This window comes from Pinus tabuliformis, chromosome 2_1 (genome assembly GCF_031772625.1).
Source record: "Pinus tabuliformis cultivar Carrire ecotype Pingquan chromosome 2_1, CPIR1, whole genome shotgun sequence".
NCBI lineage: Eukaryota > Viridiplantae > Streptophyta > Pinopsida > Pinales > Pinaceae > Pinus > Pinus tabuliformis.
The window spans coordinates 176,223,974-176,243,596 of NC_142299.1; the positions used below are offsets into that span (position 1 = coordinate 176,223,974).

At 38.0% G+C, this 19,623-nt stretch overlaps 1 protein-coding gene across 1 annotated transcript in view; it reads left to right on the forward strand.

The window, feature by feature from the left end:
- LOC149199285 (uncharacterized) overlaps positions 1-19,042 on the forward strand; it is a 159,252-nt gene extending 140,210 nt beyond the window's left edge. The window contains exon 2 of the mRNA XM_089400531.1: positions 18,663-19,042. Coding sequence (XP_089256657.1) covers positions 18,663-19,042 — 380 coding nt within the window. The remainder of the gene's footprint in view (positions 1-18,662) is intronic.
- Positions 19,043-19,623: the final 581 nt, after the last annotated feature.

Below are 19,623 nucleotides of genomic sequence, written 5' to 3' on the forward strand. Positions count from 1 at the left end.
GCCCTCATGCCTATAGCATGGGAGCGACTGAGCCTTAAATTGTCCAAAATCTTAGTGGGACCCCAAGGCAAGTTGTGTAAAGTATTGGATTGGTTCATGAGGGTCCTGTAGCTAATGCTTAATGTTTTGTATGGTGTGTTTCTGTCGGTTCCACTTCATTAATGTGACTTAGGAGGACGAATCATATCATAGTGGCCTCTCGTCGCATGTTTACCCTGACTGGTTGGTTGCTTGTGTAGATGTGGGAGGAGAGTGTTACAGAGCGGTATCAAAGCATGGTTGACCCCTCTGACTGGATGGGTTATTTGTTGGTCATGCATGCATGTTAGTTGCATGTGTGTCTCTCACCCTTGCATTCCATGTGTTTGTTGCATTGGCATGATGTTGATTTTTTTTGTGGTGATGTCGTCATGTGGAATTTGGTGTGCTTTTGTGGGATGCATCGTTGTGAGTGTATGACTGGTTATATGTTGCTTACATGTATCATTTGGTCTGCTTGGTTACAGTCTTGTATGATGAGTTACAAGTGTTGTTCATTTATGCTTGACTATATGTGTTATGTGTGGGTGTGGTCCATACTTGTGCTTGAGTGTTATCTTCATGTAAGCTAGTGTATTGTCTACATTGTGGTTGTGCATGGTCCACATACAATGGTACGATTTATGTCATCATGCATATGGTCAAGGTATGTATGGTACTTATGTATTGCTTATGCATATTCTTGATTGCATGTATCGTGATGTAGTGGATGTTTTCGTGCATGAGGTTGTAGTGTGCGTTATTGTTAAGGCCATGCATTGATGACTGGACCCTAGCTAGAATGGCGGTTGCATGGTTATATGCTTATGTAATATTTTCATATATTGTTATAATTATTTTATACATGTATCATGTTGATATGTTTATCTTGCAGACAAGGTATCCTCCTCGAGCTATACTAAGGTACGTTAGTTTATTGTGATTTTTTTTAGCTTACATGATATACCTTGCAGGAAGAAATATCAAATGGCTAGTAAGATGGTTGAATACAAATACTCTCCCTACGAATCCAAAGAGCAGTATGGTTTTGGGAACTCTTCCAATTTGGAAGTTATATTGACAAGCTTAAAGGAAGAAATAGGAGTTGCAAGGCAGATAATGATAGGATCATACAAGCACAGGAAAAGCTAGCAGAGGCAAATGCAGTGATACTTTAGATCTTGTTAGATTTGTAGCAACAAGGATTATTTTGGATCGGTCATGAGCAGGAGGAAAAAACTAATGGGGCATATGGTAGTAGATCGCATGGTGGTCACCGATCAGACAAAGATGACATAGTCAGAGATGGAAGATTGTTGGACACTCTGGATAGGAGAGGGGATAGACATAGGTATGATATTAGTTATAATTTAGATAGGCACTATGATCATCATCGTTATCATCCCTACAGGAGGAGTGGTAGGGGATACTTACCGAATGAGTTTAAGAAAGAAAAGCCACCATTTTTTGATGGAGAGGTAAAGAGATCATAGGATGTAGAGGAATGGTTGCTAGGTATGAAGAAGTTCTTTAGGTTGCATGACTACTTAGAGAACATGAAAGCTAGAGTGGCTACATTCATTCTTAAAGGTAAAGTAGACATCTGGTGGGAAGATGTGAAGAATGTCAGAAGTATAAATGAGGAAGACTTGACTTGGAATGAATTTGAGTGGCTATTCAAGAAAAAATATATGTTAGAGAGATACTTTGATGACAGGGAAAAAGAATTTTATGAGCTAAAGATGGTATCTATGACAGATGATGAGTACACTAGTAAGTTCCTAAAACTATTGAGGTATGTGCCTTACCTCAAGGAGGAGAAGGCTAAGATTCAAAGATTCATTAGTGGACTACGGGTTGCATTAAAATAAAGGATTGAGTTTGATGAACCTAGATAATTAGAGGAGGCCATTCGGAAGGTAAATCATTGCTATGAAAAATTGAAGCACAAATCTTAGACAAAGCCGAATTGGAAAGGTAATGCAAAGAGCAAAGGAAAATGGAACAAGAAGCGAACAAGACCACAGGTTTCGAGAAATAAGGAGAATGTTGCACCACCTAAGAGGTTCAATGCATTAGATAAAGGACAAGGACATCGTCCGGAGGAGTAGAGTAAGGAACTCATGCATTGTTGGACTTGTGGAGGGGATCATCGCAGGAGAGATTTTCCACAATAACAAACTGGTAGATCTCATATATACAGTGCACAGGATACATATACTGTTGGGGATGTCAGTCAGAGCATTCCATGTATCTATGCAGGATTGGATAAAAAACAGGAAAAACATGAGGAATATATCATTGAGATGGATAGTGATGAGCCTCAGTATTGCAATAAGGATGCTACAACTCCTAGGGCTACCAAATTTATTTTATCAACCCATGGTTTTCTACAAACTTGGAGGTGACAATACTATATGCACAGTAGATGCAACATTCTAGTCATGTCACTTCTCAACTGGAGCGCTAGATCACTAGGGTTCCAGAGTAGTCTTCTATTGACCAGAAGGAGTCAGAATACTGACAGTAAATGTAAAGCTAGTTCTAATGCAGGAAAGTAAACGCTTGTATATTTAGGGAATGAAAGTTACTGAATGGAAAACACTATGAAATTCCATAAATCATCTACCTAGGAAATGACACAAATTACTTGCAAAAAGGAACTAAGCTAACCTTGCAATTTATCATCTTTCTATTTGGACTATTTGGACATGGAAAGTTGTTCTATCATCCTATGATCAATATATGCATGCACTAATTATCTCCTTTTACATTTTGCAGAGAAAAAGTATTTTAATTGCTAAATTCAGAAATGTAAATGCTAGGCTTATTTTTTCTAATTTTGCAGATGGAAAAAGGCATGGGAGAGCTAATCTCAAGTGGCACTGATAGCCATGGAATCCATGACGAGGGCCTAACCTACCCTCATACTAGAATTTATGGTCAAAATAGTGTCAAACAGAATGCTACAAGAGATCATGTATCTGCTATAGGAAACTGCTATAGGATGTCCTAGTTTGCTATAGGATGTCCTGGTTTCCTACAGGAAATTAGTTGAAGTATTTAAGAGGGAAATAATAGTGAGATGAGGTGCTGGAGAGATGTATGACAATGAGAGAGGGTGTAGGGAAGGTGCACGTTGCCCAAGACTAAATCCAACACTTCAAGAAGGTTGGATTTTCCTAAGGTGACTGCAAAATAGAGATTCAGATTATGGGCTGGTATGCCTTGGCACAAGGTGAAGAAACCTTAAATGAAGCTGGTTGATGAGTTCCTCCCTGCAAATCAACAATCCCTACAACAAAACCTATTTTTATTTTCATTTATGCATCACTACATGTCAACATGGAAAAGATGAGTTGAATTTGAGAAAGTTTACCTATCTATTTCTAATGACTAGATATATGAAATGGAATGCCTCTTATGCTACAACAAACTTAAGAAACAAGATAACAACTACTGGTGCTTCCAAGAAATCATAAACAATGATCTATCTAAGAATGGAACCTAATCTATGTAATGACCAAAATACACTCTATTTTTTGGGTCGTGAGAGTGGGGCCCTCTGATCAAGATCCCATGAGGGAGATGAGTAAGAGGCCACTGTCACAAGCTTTTCTGAAGTACTTTCCCTCCCTACTGCACCACTGGTCTACTTATTCAAACTAATGGAAATAGGATTAAGAAATCATTCAAATACTTGTTAGGCTAAACACATCATAAATAACTTCAGTAGCTAACTATCATCTTAATATAAGAATACATATACAAAAATAGGAACTTTTGTTGCTAGGGTTGGGCCCTAACCCAAGAGCTTCAGCTCTCTTAGTCAACTCAGTGTTGGATCAAGGTCGAATTTCTCATTATCATCAAAATTTCAAATACAACATAGAAAATAACAGTCACAATGTTTTAACTCAATTTGCCTCTAGGTTACAACAAAAAGTCGGATCCTAATGAGTCCCTTGGCTCTCTTACTTATACAAACTGAAGCTATCAACAACTTCCTAAAAAACAGGTATACTTGGCTCCCTAACTCAAGAATAATTTGTCTTTAACTATCATTGGCTTGGCTGCTAATGAACTCGGCTTGCTTGGATGCTAGTAACTCTTAGATGGTGAGATATGGTGGAGGAATCTTCGAATGATTTGAGGAGTAAAGGAGGGAGACCAATCTCCTAAAATATCTCTTTCTTGTCCACCTCGAGTTCCTACACTTAAAATCAACCCAAAATTGCTCCAATTCCTGCATTTAATACATATTAGGCCACATGACATAGCAACTCACCTTCACCCTTATCACTAAGCAAAATATAACAAAATGTGTAAAGGTACAAAGAAGCGAGTTCATCATTGGGTAAGAGCTTGTGCATTTGAATTGAATGGTATGCCTAATGCAACACATTTGAATATATTACCGCTGGGTTCATACAATATGTTGTTGGGCATGAATTGGTTGTATCTTCATAGAACCAAGGTATATTGTTATAAAAAATCTATTTTTTTCTCGGATGACAATGGGGAACCAAGAGTCTTACAAGGTAAGAATAATGCCACATCAGCTAGGACGACGAAAAATATGCAAGAAAATTGCAGCCACAAGAAAGGTTGTAAGCTATTTGTGGTGCACATTTCTAGTGATAAGGGTAAGGAGGTTGAGGATGCAGATATGTTGTGTAGGTACCCAGTGTTACAACAGTTTAAGGATGTATTTCTTGAGGACATTTCAGAGTTTCCACCTCATAGGGAGGTAGACTGTTCTATTGAGTTGGTGCGAGGGATAACTCCAACTGTTGGGTGTCGAGCCTGATTATCTTCTGTATTCAAAGGTATTATCGCATTGGACTCGAGTTCGAAATGGGGTGGCAACACTGCCCGTAAAATATTCGCTGCAGGGGGGGTCCAGGGGAGGCGGTTGCAACCTTTGGGGAGCCCCCCGCTGGCGAGAGGGTTTCGGGGGCAGCACCCCGAAGCTAAGAATAGATGTAAAATTTCCTTGTAAAAGTATAGTAATTTCTAGTCAATCTAGGTCGTTCATTAAGCGGAGATCTGACGGTAGAAGTTATGTTTAATTTAGGGTTTTTGGCCCTAGAAGGAAACACCTCACTATATATGAGGGAATTGTATTGCATCTATGTAGATATGTATTCTGAGTGAGAAAGAGAGAGGAGATTGAGAGCGAAGAGGGTGTTACAACAGATCTGCTATAGGTTGTATCTCTTCAGTTTGCTGGATAATATAAAAGGAAGGACTAGTTGTTTCTCCGTGGACGTAGCCCAAACTGGGTGAACCACATATATATGTGTCTCTCTTGTTTTATGCGTTTTCTGTGTTTATATTTCTGCAATATTTTATATGTTCCATTGCTCTATAATATATAATTTTCTAACAACTGGTATCAGAGGCAAAGGTCTATTTGGCTGATAAACTCGAGGGAAAGAAGGGTTCCTCGTTTGAGTGGGAGCAATGGCAGAAGATGGTAAGTTTAGGGTCGAGAAATTTAACGGCCAAAACTTCTTGCTGTGGAAGATGTAGATGGAAGATTATCTGTATCAGAAATATCTGTACCTACCATTGGGTGGAAAAACAAAGATGCCAACGGGTATAACAGATGAAGAATGGAACCTTCTTGATAGAAAGGCAATCAGATTAGTACGGTTGTGCCTCGCAGCGTCGGTTGCGTTCAACATTTCAAAGAAAACAATGACAGAGGGTTTGATTAAGGCATTGGCAAAACTATATGAACAATCCTCGGCCTCAAACAAGGTATTTCTGATGAAACGGTTATTTAATATGAAGATGTCGAAGGTGGCTCTATTGCAGACCATTTAAATGATTTTAATATTGTTACAAGTCAGTTAAGTTCTATAGGGGTAAACGTTGATGATGAAGTTAGAGCTCTCTTAGTCTTGTGCTCATTGCCAGAAAGCTGGAATGGTTTAGTAATGGCCATTAGTAACTCTGTTTCTGGATCTAGTACTTTAAAGTTTGATGATGTTGTCGATGCTATCCTTAGCGAGGGAATGCAAAGGAAAAGCTCTGGTGAGACATCGGGTAATGCTTTGAGTGCAGAGTCTAGGGGAAGAAAAATGGAAAGAGGAAAGAGCTCAGGATATCACAGTAAATCAAGGAAAGGCAGATCCAAGTCCAGATCAGGGATAGTGTGCTAGAAATGCGGAAAGACAGGACACCTAAAGAAAGACTGTAGATTTTGGAAGGGAAAAGAAGGAGATGCACAGCAAGAAAACAATCATGAAGCAAATGTGACAGTTGAGGTGTTACAAGATGCTTTGATTCTTTCTTTCGAAAATATTACTGATTCTTGGGTGGTAGACTCAAGGGCCTCATTCCATGCCACACCTGATAAGAAATACTTTCATGACTATGTTCAAGTAGATTTTGGACAAGTCCGTTTGGGTGATGATAAACCCTGTAAAATTGTTGGAATGGGTAAGGTTCTTGTAAAACAACAGAATGGAAACCAATGGCTAATAAAGGAGGTAAGGCATGTTCCAGATCTGAAGAAAAATCTAATTTCAACAAGGCAGTTAGGCTGTGAAGGTTGTGTGACAAATTTCAGAGATAAAGCTTGGAAGGTCACCAAAGGAGCCTTGGTAATAGCAAAAGGCAAAAAGGTTGGTACATTGTATTTATGCAATGGTATTTCTAACAATTGCTTTAATTTCCAAAGGAGCAGATGCATAATTATGGCATCATAGGCTCATACACATGAGTGAAAAAGGGATGAAGATTCTTCACTCAAAGAATTTGTTGCCGGGTTTGAAGAATGTTGATTTGGACTTCTGTGAGAATTGCATTTATGGAAAACAAAAGAGAGTCAGATTTCTCAAAGTTGGGAAAGAAAAGAAGAACGAAAAATTAGAGCTTGTGCATATAGATGTATGGGGACCTTCTCAGGTATCATCTCTCGGTGGCTCTCGTTATTATGTTACTTTTATTGATTATGCAACTAGAAAAACTTGGATTTATTGTATTAAGAATAAATCTGATGTATTTGATACTTTCAAGAAATGGAAAGCTTTAATTGAGATTGAGACAGGAAAGAAATTGAAGTGTCTCAGATCAGACAATGGAGGTGAATATTGCAGCAAAGAGTTTGATAGGTACTATTCAGAGCATGGAATTCGCAGAGAGAAGACAGTTCCAAGAACACCACAAGAAAATGGTGTGTCAGAAAGGATGAACAGAACAATCATGGAGTGTGCAAGGTGCATGAGATTGCATGCAGGGTTGCCTTCACAATTTTGGGCAGATGTTGTAGATATTGTTGTTTATCTAATAAATAGAGGGCCTTCAAGTTCCTTGGATGGTGGTGTTCCAGAGGAAGCATGGACAGGTAAAAAGGTAAACTACTCTTTTTAAAGCCTTTTGGTTGTGAGGCCTTTGTCCATATTAATAAAGAAATTAGAACAAAGCTTGAGGCAAAGTCAAAGAAATGTACCTTTATTGGATATGGTGTTAATGATTTTGGTTATCGCTTATATGATTATGAAAATCACAAAATCATTAGGAGCGGAGATGTAATATTCAATGAAAAGGTTTTGTATAAGAATCAATTTTAGGAAAAGAAACAGGAAAAAGAAAACAAGGAATACGCAGTTCTTGATGAAATCACTGAAAAAATTAAAGGTGCCTAAAAGTAATAATAATAAACAACCACAACAACAACAGGCACCCCAAACACCTGAAAGTGGTGTTAGAAGATCTACCATGATAGTTAGACCCCCTGAACGATACTCTCCTTCATTTTATTATTTATTGTTGACTGATTCTGGTGAACCTGAATGTTATGAAGAAGCAATGCAGGTTGAAAGCAGGAAGAAGTGGGAGGTAGCCATGGAAGAAGAGATGGACTCCTTAATGCATAACCAGACTTGGGACTTAGTCAGGTTGCCTACAGGAAAAACTACATTGAAGAATAAATCAGTTTATATGCTGAAGGAAGAAGATGGAGGAAAACAAAGGTACAAAGCTAGACTTGTGGTGAAGGGGTTTGCACAGAAGAAAGGTATTGATTTTGATGAAATATTTTCTCTTGTTGTTAAAATGACTTCAATCAGAACTATTTTAAGTCTAGTAGTAGTTGAAGATTTTCATCTTGAGCAGTTAGATGTAAATACAACCTTTCTCCATGGGGATTTGGAGGAAGAGATATATATGCAGCAGCCACAAGCATATGAGGTGAAAGGGAAGGAGAAACTAGTGTGCAGATTGAAGAAGAGCTTGTATGGCTTAAAACAAGCTCCAAGGCAGTGGTATTTAAAATTTGACAAGTTTATGTCTGAACAAGGTTATACTAGATGTCACTCTGATCATTATGTTTATCTGAAAAAGCAAAATGAGGGCAGCTATATTATATTGTTATTGTATGTGGATGACATGCTTGTTGCAGGGTCTAACATGCAGGAAATAAATGTGCTCAAAAGAAAATTGGCAAATTCATTTGCAATGAAGGATTTGGGAGCTGCAAAACAAATCCTTGGTATGAGAATAACTAGAGACAGGAAAAATCGCAAATTAACATTGTCTCAGAATGAGTACATAGAAAAGGTATTGAAAAGATTTAATATGCACAAAGCAAAACCAGTTAGTACACCTTTTGCTAGCCATTTCAAACTTAGTAAGGAAATGTGACAAAAGACCCAAGAAGACATGGATTATATGTCTAAAATTCCATATGCATCAGCAGTTTGAAGCTTAATGTATGCAATGGTCTGCACAAGGCCTGATATTGCACATGCAGTGGGAGTTTTAAGCAGGTACATGAACAATCCAGGAAAGGAACATTGGATGGCGGTGAAATGGATTCTCACATATTTGAAAGGTATCACAAATCAAGCATTATGATTTTGTGGTTCAAACATTTCTCTACAGGGATATGTTGATTCAGATATGGTAGGTGACAGAGATAACAGGAGGAGCACTGCAGGATATGTATTTACTGTAGATGGAACAACTGTCAGTTGGGTTTCAAAAATCCAAAGTGTTGTTGCACTTTCAACAACATAAGCAGAGTATGTTGCTGCTACAGAGGCTAGTAAAGAAATGATTTGGTTACAAAGGTTTATGGGTGAATTGTGTAAGGAGCATGATATGGGCACGTTATACAATGATAGCCAAAGTTCCATTTATCTTGCAAAGAACTCAGCATTTCATTCCAGGACTAAACACATACAACTCAAGTACCATTTCACACGTTCAGTGTTGGAAGATGGAGATTTGAAGTTGGAAAAGATACACACTAGCCAGAATCCTGCAGATATGCTAACAAAAGTTGTAACCAGGGAGAAACTGAGAATCTGCTCAGTTTCAATTGGTCTTCAAGTATGATGAAGAAGATGAGAAACAACCAGGTCCAAAGAGGAGTGATTGTCCAACAAATGAAGCAGCGGTGGAGTTGCTATAATCAGTCTCCAAGTGGGAGATTATTGGGTGTGGAGCTTGATTATCTTTTGTATTAAAAGGTATCGCCGCATTGGACCCCAGTTCAAAATGGGGTGGCAACACCACCCGTAAAATATTCGCTGCAGGGGGGTCCAGGGGGGGCGGCTGGGACCTTTGGGGAGCCCTCCGCCGGTGGAGGGTTTCAGGGGTAGCGCCCCCGAAGCTAAGAATAGATGTAAAATTTCCTTGTAAAAGTATAGTAATTTCTAGTCAATCTGGGCCTTTCATTAAGTGGAGATCTGATGGTAGAAGTTATGTTTAATTTAGGGTTTTTTGCCCTAGAAGGCAACCCCTCACTATATATGAGGGAATTGTATTGCATTTATGTAGATATGTATTTTGAGTGAGAAAGAGAGAGGATTGAGAGCGAAGAGGGTGTTACAGTGGATATGCTGTAGGTTGTATCTCTTCAGTTTGCTGGATAATATAAAAGGACTGGTTCTTTCTCCGTGGACGTAGCCCAAACTGGGTGAACCACATATATCTGTGTCTCTCTTGTTTTATGCGTTTATATTTTTTCAATAATTTATGTGTTCCATTGCTCTGTAATATATAATTTTCTAACACTAACGTCGAAAGCACCTTACAATATGAGAACACTTTAGTTGGTTGAGTGTAGTTGAAGGAGATGTTGGACAAGGGATATATTAGGCCAAGTGTATCGCCATGGGGTGCACCAATATTGTTTGTGAAGAAGAATGATGGAACACTTAGATTATGCATTGATTACAGGCAACTGAACAAAGTGACTATCAAGAATAGGTACCCTTTGCCGAGGATTGATGACTTGTTCGATCAGTTGAAGGAAGCAACAGTGTTCTCGAAGATTGATCTGAGATCTAGATATCATCAGGTACGCATCAAAGAAGAGGACATTCACAAGACTACATTCAGGACCAGGTATGGGCATTATGAGTTTGTTGTAGTCCCATTCAGTTTAACTAATGATCCAGCTACATTTATGTGCTTGATGAATAATGTATTGTGTTCGTATTTGGATAATTTTGTTATTGTATTCATTGATGATATACTGGTATATTCTAAAAATGAAAAAGAACATGTTAAGCATTTAGAAACAATATTTAAATTGTTGAGAGCGCATCAAATGTATACTAAGCTCAAAAAGTGTAGTTTCTTTCAAACTGAGGTACACTACTTGGGGCATGTTGTCTCCAAGGAGGGCATTGCAGTAGATCCAGAAAAGATAAGAGCTATCATGGGATGGGTAGCTCCTAAGAATGTGGATGAGATCAGATCTTTCATGGGTTTGGCAAGTAACTACAGGAGTTTCATTAGGAACTTCTCATAGATTTCTTAACCTATTACATTTTTGCAAAGAAAACGTAAGAAGTTTGAATGGACAGAGGAATGCGAGGCTAGTTTTGAGCAGCTCAAACAATTATTGACACATGCACGAATCTTAAAGATTGAAAATCTAGATAAAGAGTTTGTAGTGTGCACAGATGCTTGCAAGAGGGGAATTGGTGGAGTTCTTATGCAAATTGGGCAGGTAGTATGCTATGAGTCGAGGAAACTAAATGAGCACAAGCAGAACTATCCCATGCATGATATTGAGTTGGAAACGATTATACATGCATTAAGGATGTGGAGACACTATCTTCTGGGTAGGAGGTTTACATTGATGAGTGATCATAGTGGTTTGCGATATCTATTTGACCAACTGAATCTGAATGGTAGGCAGGCTCAGTGGTTAGCTATGATCAGTGAGTTCGACTTTGAGACCAGATACATCAAGGGTAAAGAGAAAAGAGTGGCATATGCTCTTAGCAGATGGGTACAGGTAAATCACTTAGCAGCTATGAGCTCTTATGGGACAGACTTACAAGACAAGAACTTGTGGGTAGGACATCAAGATGTCAAATATAGCGATATTGTGCACAGGTTATAGTAGAGTACAGGTACATGTGCAGGTGCACAAGATATGGACTATTGTTTTACAACAGATGGATTGGTTATATTCCGAGACATGATATATGTGTCAGATGACAGTAATCTCAAGAAGGTGATCTTGAGAGAGTTTCATATGAAACCATATTCAAGTCACCTCGGTTATCAGAAGACACTGATAACAGTGAAGAGATCTTACTATTGGCTGAATCTAAAGAGGGATGTAGCAAAGTTTGTGGCTAGATGATTTGATTGTCAGTGAGTGAAATAAGAGTGTAAAAATCTAGGTAGACTGTTATAGCCGATCTCAATTCCTGAGTGGAAATGAGAGGTCATTTCCATGGACTTCATCATAGGGTTGCCAAAGACAGTGAAGCAACATGATTCCATCATGGTCATTGTCGATAGGTTGACAAAGGTTTCACATTTCATTCTGATGAAGTCTACGTTCTTAGCTAGTGATGTGGCATAATTCATCAGAGATGTGGTTATACTACATGGTGTTCGACAGAATATTGTGTCAGGACAGGGATGCAAAGTTCACTTCCAAGTTTTTGAAGGAGATATTTACAGGTTTAAGCACAAAGTTTGCCTTCAGCACAACTTATCATTCGTAAACAGATGGACAGACAGAGAGGGTCAACAAGATACTAGAGGATATGTTGAGGATGTATATAATGCATCAATAGTGAAAGTGGGAAGAGTATCTCCCTTTGGTAGAGTTCGCGTACAAAAATGGTTATCAAGAATCATTGAGGATGAGTCTGTTTGAGGCATTGTATGGGTAGAGTTATAACACTCCCATCTGCTGGAGTGATCCAATGAATAGGGTATTGATTGGACCAGATATGTTGGAAGACATGGAACTGGAAATGCAAGTGATCAAAAAGAATATAAAGGCATCATAGGATAGGTAGAAGAGTTATACATACAGGAATAGGTTGTTCAAGGAGTTCCAGGTTGGGGAACAGGTGTACTTGCATGTCAAACCGAAGAAGAGCTCCTTGTGGATTGGATCATGTGCTAAGCTGGCACCACAATTTTGTGGACCCTTCAGTATCATTGAGAGGATTGGGCCAGTAGCCTATCGACTTGCACTTCCCTCGACAGTGAAATTACATGATGTTTTCCATGTCTCATTGCTTAAGAAGTATGTTAAATATGTTGATCATGTGACTGCCTAGCTTGTATTGTAGGTGGAACCAGATGGAGAATTCCAGTTGGAGCCTTAGTGTATATTTCAGAAAAAGGTTCTCATGCTTCGGAATCGAGTAATCGAGCAAGTTAAAGTGAAATGGAAGAACTTTGGGCCCAATGAAGCTACATGGGAGATGGAAGATCAAATGCGGGCTATATATCCTTCCTCGTTTTCTGGTTGAGGCAAAGTAACTTCGGTATGGTGGTGTGGTATATGCTTTATGGTGGTTTGATATTTGTGTTATGGTGGTTTGGTATATGCTTTATGGTGTTTTGGTATATAATTTGATATGGAGTTTTGATATATACTTAGATATGGTGTTTAGTATATGTTTTGATATATATTTTGGTATATGATTTGGCACATGTTTTGGTATATATATTTTGATGATGTTTCTATATGCACACATGTGTATGGATGTGAATACCGTAACGAGCCATGTTATAAAGTTCCACTATGTGGTATAGGTGTCATGTCATTATGGTTATGTTACTATGCTATCATGTGGTTGTGTTATCATGATGTTATGATGTCATGTGGACTAGCACTCAACATGATGATCATTGTAAATACCATAACGAGCTATGTTATAAAGCTCCACTATGCGGTATGTTGTCAGGTTGTCATGATGTTTTACTTTTGAGCAGTTCTTTCATTGTAAATACTGCATTGAGCTGTGTTATAAAGCTCCATGAGCAGTATGCCTTCTTTCAGCAGGTTGTTGAGGTGTTTGTGTGATTGAACATCGAGGATCGTTCCCCCAAGGGGGAGGGTTCTAACAATCCTGGTGAAAACTTCATGTAATAAAAGTAAATAAAGGAAAAATAATAACCATGGATGATGGGACACGCATTCCAAGCTGAATGTTGGGTAGAATCCTAGTGATGGGATCACTTGTGCTTGTTTATGGCTAAGGAAATTGGAAAAGGCAATGGCTAAGGCTTTGGAAAGGCAAAATGGCATTTTTAGCACATATTTTTTAAAATAATGGAAATTAGGAGAAAAAGGAGGTGAAAGGTCACATGTTGCATGTGAGGAGTAAAATGAAGGAAAATCATGGAAATTGAAGAAATTAGAGTCCTCATTCATAGAAAGGCTTCTGAGGATCAGTTGGTAACCTTTTATCAATTCAGTGTTGGAGCTCTTTCTCATTATTCTCTCTCTCTCTCATACTCTTGGATACTTAGAGTTTTGTTGGAACACTCTTAGTGGGTGTGGCATTCTTGGATTCTTGGAGCAAGAAGGAAAGGGAAGAACAGGAAAGCGCAAGAAGGCATCGGGATCAGCAACTACATCAAATTTACTTGCAGGTACCCACTTGCATGTATGTTTCCTTCACTAGTTTTGGCATGCATGGCATATGCATGTGGATTCTTGGTCATGATCTGTAATTGGCATGGACGATTTCCTGGAGCGACAATGGATTGACTAGCCTTGCCATTTCCTTGTTATCCATGGTGATTGTGGGTTTACTTTCATTTCTTGTTTTTGGTTGGTTCTCATGTTTCCTTAGCTGTGGGTTGAGTTACTAGTCCTAGAGCCTTGGTTGGACAAACTCTCTGGAGCCCTGTATCAACTTGGGTTGAGTAGTAGTCCCATAGCCTTGGTTGGACAAATGGTTTGGAGCCCTTGGTGGGTTGAGTTACTAGTCCTGGAGCCTTGGTTGTACAAACACTCTAGAGCCCGGTAAAAGTTGTGGGTTGAGTTACTAATCCTGGAGCCTTGGTTGGACAAACGCTCTAGAGCCCGATAAAAGTTGTGGGTTGAGTTACTAGTCCTGGAGCCTTGGTTTGACAAACACTCTGGAGCCCTAGATGGTTGGGATAGAGACCGATTTGATGATGATTTTGTGATGTCCAGCCATGAGGTGGAATCACTGTTCGATGGGTGGAGGTGGATGGCCTCTGGAAGCCCTGGATGAGTTATATTGATATGTTCTATGAGATCCCACATTCATGCTTGGAATATGGCACAGGGGTGAATGGTTGAAGAAATATTTGACTCAACCATTATATGGTCGGGTGGAATGTGGAAGTCCCATCCCAGGTTTGGATTTTGCATGATTAATGAAAGGTTATTTCTCCTTGTATTTCTATGAGCATTTTGATGTTTTATATGTGGTTTATATGAATGTACTTTCATGAGTATTTCTGTTGCTATTATGCTAGTTATGTATGTGTTTTATGACGGCAGTCATGTGTGGCTTTCATCATGTTTTTACTTGTACTTGAATGATCAATGTATCTATGACCTAATGGATGGAAAAACAGTTGATGTGTTAATGCATCAATGGTTCTTAGCGATTCACAGTTAAGTATGATACCCCTATGCTCATAACTATGAATTACACATGTAGATTACACATTTTCAATATGTTTGACGAAATGCCTGTCATGGCTAGTAGGGGTCCAGTCAAGGCCTTGAATAATTATTTTCTTTAGTATTGTCATTTCCATACTATTTTACTGATTTGTAGAGATGGATCAATACTACGCAGTGACCAGGGCTCTAGGCCTGAAAAAGTGGCTCAAATCCTGGAGTCGCTGGCATAGCATCGACAATTTGGGTCTCTGGTCACTGGCAGGCAAGCCCGTGGGAGAGACTTTGGGTTTCTAGCCACCCTCATGCCTACAGCATGGGAAGGACTGAGCCTTAAATTGTTCAAAAGCTCAGTGGGACCCCAAGGCAAGTTTCCTAAAGTATTATATTGGTTCATGAGGGTCTTGTAGTTGATGTTTAATGTCTGTATGGTGTGTTTCCATTGGTTCCATTTCCTTAACGTGACTTAGGAGGATGAATCATATCATAATGGCCTCTCGTCACATGTTTACCCCAACGGGCCAGTTTCTTGGGTAGATGTGGGAGGAGGGTGTTACATATGATTAGAAGAAATATACTAGTTGTGAACCAACCATGCCTTTGGGTCAAACACTAGCATATTGGAATAGGTTGACTTGGAACCTACTGTACTATAGGGCCAAACACCAACCTTGATGTAAGGAGTTATGTTACAATGATATCCTTCTATCTACCCCCTTTAGCATCTTTGTTTTGTTCCTTTTATAATAGTTTCAATACAAAAGAAAAGGCATTCGATAAGATAATTCTGAATCCCTCATATTTTCAATTACTACATTCATTGTCAACATATTAAGTAAACATGGTTTATGCATTGTTAGACTAGACATAATAATAGAAAAGGATTAATTTTTTTGCTTTATTATTTATGAATGATGTAGAGCATGATATTTGGGGCATATTGTGCTTGAACTTATCTGCGTAGTTGGCATGGACTAGAATTTTGACCACGAACCCATGCATCATATGATGGGATTAGAGGTAATTAGATAGCTAGAAAACCATCTTGCTAACCCTCTAAATAAAAATCATATGACCATTTTTTCCTTTGAACAATGCCCTTGTGAAAACTAATGAGGTATTATTGGATTTCTAAAAGATCGACAACTATAAGAATTTTGGTAACATTGAGCTATTGCCAAATTTTTGGAAATTGTTATGAAATTGTTGAAATTATGGTGACACTTTGTCAATCACAAATTCCATTCTAAATACTCATCAAAATATGGGCAATCATTAGAAATTAGTTATTAAATACCTCATGAAGCTTACTTGAATTGTAAACTTTGTAAAATGGATAAATGCAATAATATAAGTTATGAAGAAGTCAAGATGAAAGGTTAAATTAGGCAAAAATGAGCTATCTAGCATTGTAAAACATATCAAAATCGAAGTTCAACAAATTTACCTAGAGCATTTCTAATAGAATCAAAGTAGTCTCTTTTCAACAATGAAGAAGAGGGTGAGGAAGTCTAACCCACATAGGAACATCAAAAGGAACATAATTTTCGAGGTTGAAATTTGGTTTCCACCTATTTAGATAGATGCCTTGTATTCCACAAAAGTACATAGATCTTCGAAAAATCAAACCTCTATCCCCCTTATGCTCAAATAAAAAAGCAAGAACCCATAGGAAACAATTTGAAAGGAGATGTTTCCTTTAATAGATTTATAAACTATTGTGGATTTTACACTTGATAGTTTATCACAACATATTTGTTAAATAAACTAAAATCTATACTATAAAGGTTAAATTCCTTTCGATTCCACCTTTGTTAATTATTGATTTACTATTATGCATGAAATAAATAAAATGAAGAAAATAGAGAAAAATAAAATATAATCACACACCAGCCAAAATGAACACAAGATATGCTCTGGGAAACCCTTACGAAGGAGAAGCCAATTGGAAGGTGAGGTTTCTCTACTCTCTCATTCTTTGAAATCGAAATAATCTAGTACAAAGGAGAAGCAACTCTGCTTGTAGTTATCTTATATCTATTTCCAAATTGGTTGCTACAAACACTAAACCCCTTATTTTATGCTCTCTTACTACTACTTTGAATTCTATACTCTACTATGGAAAAATATATAATGAAATAGAATGAAACCCCTTTCTCCCCCGATGGCTTGGTTATGAAATAGCTCGATATCCAACTAGGGGTCATATTTGACTCCTTCAACTTTCAACTAGAGTTGCAACTTTGAACCTTCTTGAGTCTTCTTCATAGTTCTCATGTGGCTATGATGCAAGAGTATATAACCTAGGATTTCCTTTACCAAAGGGGTTGGTTCCCAAGTAAGATTTAGTTATTTAAATTGAATGTATTTTCCTATGTTTCTAGGAGAATTGGAGGAGAATGTCTTATTAATTATAGTGTTTCCCTACAGGGAAATTTGAGTGTATATGTTATTGAGTGCATATTCATGTTGTTTGCTTGTATACTTTCACTATAGTATTGAGTGTATACAAATTTATATACAGGATGAGGTGTTTCTTGCATTAGGCTAGCCCAAAATGAATGAGCAATAGGGGTTGACGTGGTGTCCATGCTTACCATGGTGGTCAAACATAATGTGTCAACTTTTAGGAGACATAACTTTTGCATTAGAACTCTTATTGACACGATTATTGTACCATTAGAAAGATCTTTAAATATGTAATGTTTTCATAGGGACCAACACTTAAATATGAAATTTTTACCCTTGAAAAAAGTCATTTAATGCCTCAAAATGACCCCTAAAAGTTCCAAACTCTAATTTTACAAATTGGAGCTCATCGATAAAATTGTTCATACAAATTCATTTCTCTATTTTTTCACTTTGAAAGCATCAAAAAAATTGATAAACAATATAATGATCCAACCTAAATCCTTAATTATAAAAAACTATTTATAATTAATTAATATTAATATATATAAATATAAATTATAAATAAATTATTATAAAAATATATATATATATCATATAACATTTCACTTATGTTATAATAGTTATTAGTAATTTAAAAAATGAAAATAAAAATTAACTTATCCATGAAATACAAATCTATATAACATTAGATAGATATTTTACTGAGTACAGCACTGTCTGAGGAAGGCAATCAAAAGTTCTGTAGATATTTTAAAACAACATAAATGCAAGATAATCACCACTAATGTCGAACCTCTTCTGCCTGCCATTTCACACATGAAATGAGCAAACAATTGCAGGTTTAGAGGAGGGCACTCTGAAGTCATCGTCAGTTTGGAACGTATTTTCAAAAGTATGAAAATGCATAGACTTGGCTGCATACCCATTAGAATAACTGACTTCAATTAGCTGCCCGGAATTGACCATGGAAATAAATTCAGAAAGTCTGGTGAGGCAGGCCGTTGAAATCCACATCCAACGACAAAGAGCCATCATGCCTGTGAGGCAGACCGTCGAAATCCACATTAAACGACAAGGATTCTCACCGTGCTAGTCTTACCTTTATTTAATTTTATTATTTGTTTTATTTTTTATTTTAATTGACTTTTAATTAATTAATTTTCATTGTAGATTGGAGTCAATTTAACTAATTCCTTTATTAATTATTAATTTAAATTTCTATTAATTTTAGTTTTATTTTTTATTTCCAATTCTTATATTATTTCTCATCAATTCGTTATTTAAGATTTAATTATTTCTAAACAATTCATTATCAATTCGTTATTTGCGGAGTTATGGGCAGTTTATAATGGACTTTGCATTGCAGCACGAAATGGATATAAGAACTTTGAAATTGAAGGCGATTCCCAACTTACGATTGATATGTTAAGAAAATTGAGGGGTGGCAAAAGCTGGGATCACGTGGCGAAAAGCTGGCGGACAGCAGGGATTATACAGGACATTGAAGGGCTGATGAGGACGATTGAATATATAACGATAAATCATGTCTTGAGAAATGGCAATAGAGCTGCCGATTTCCTAGCCAATTGGGGCAGTGGTGAGCCGCACAGGGTACTGGATGGCAGCTGGTCATCATTTCAGGAGGAGCCACGGTGGAATGATTTAAAGTCCATCTTACGGCAGGATAATGATGAAGCGATTGCGCATGAAAGGATTGATTAGCTGCCTCCTCATTATGGCGAGGAGGAGAACAGATAGGATATTAAATGTGCGCCCAGGGAGTATGAAGACGAGAGCAGTTAACATTACAATCAGGCATGGTGTGTCTCATAGAATAATGGGAGGAATGATCATCCCAAGAAGAAACGAGGGTAAGGTACCGAGGAGGAACGGTGGTAGCGCCAGATGGACAGTGTACGTCCCACATCAAGCTCCAGAACACGCGATGTGTATTAATGAGGAGGCGAGGCAGCAACGAAGTATCAAGGAGGAAAGGTGGCCGAGCAGGGTTATATTACTATTTGCATGCAGTCGACCGGAGATAAGGGTGTATTTGAGAGTGCTCAGCCAAGCGAGAGGGCGAATTACGAATTCCCGGTCTGCCTGCAGTCCACTGGCGATTACGACGAATTTGGGAACGAATAGCAGCAAAGTGAGGGGGGGAGTTACGAATTTGCTGCTAAGCAATATGGCAGAGAACCCAGAAAGGGGAGAAGGCAGGCGGACGCGAAGCCAGGAGGCGAAATTGGATAAGAAAGGGAAAACTGTGGTTGAGCAACCATCGCCGAGGATTTACCTTGAAA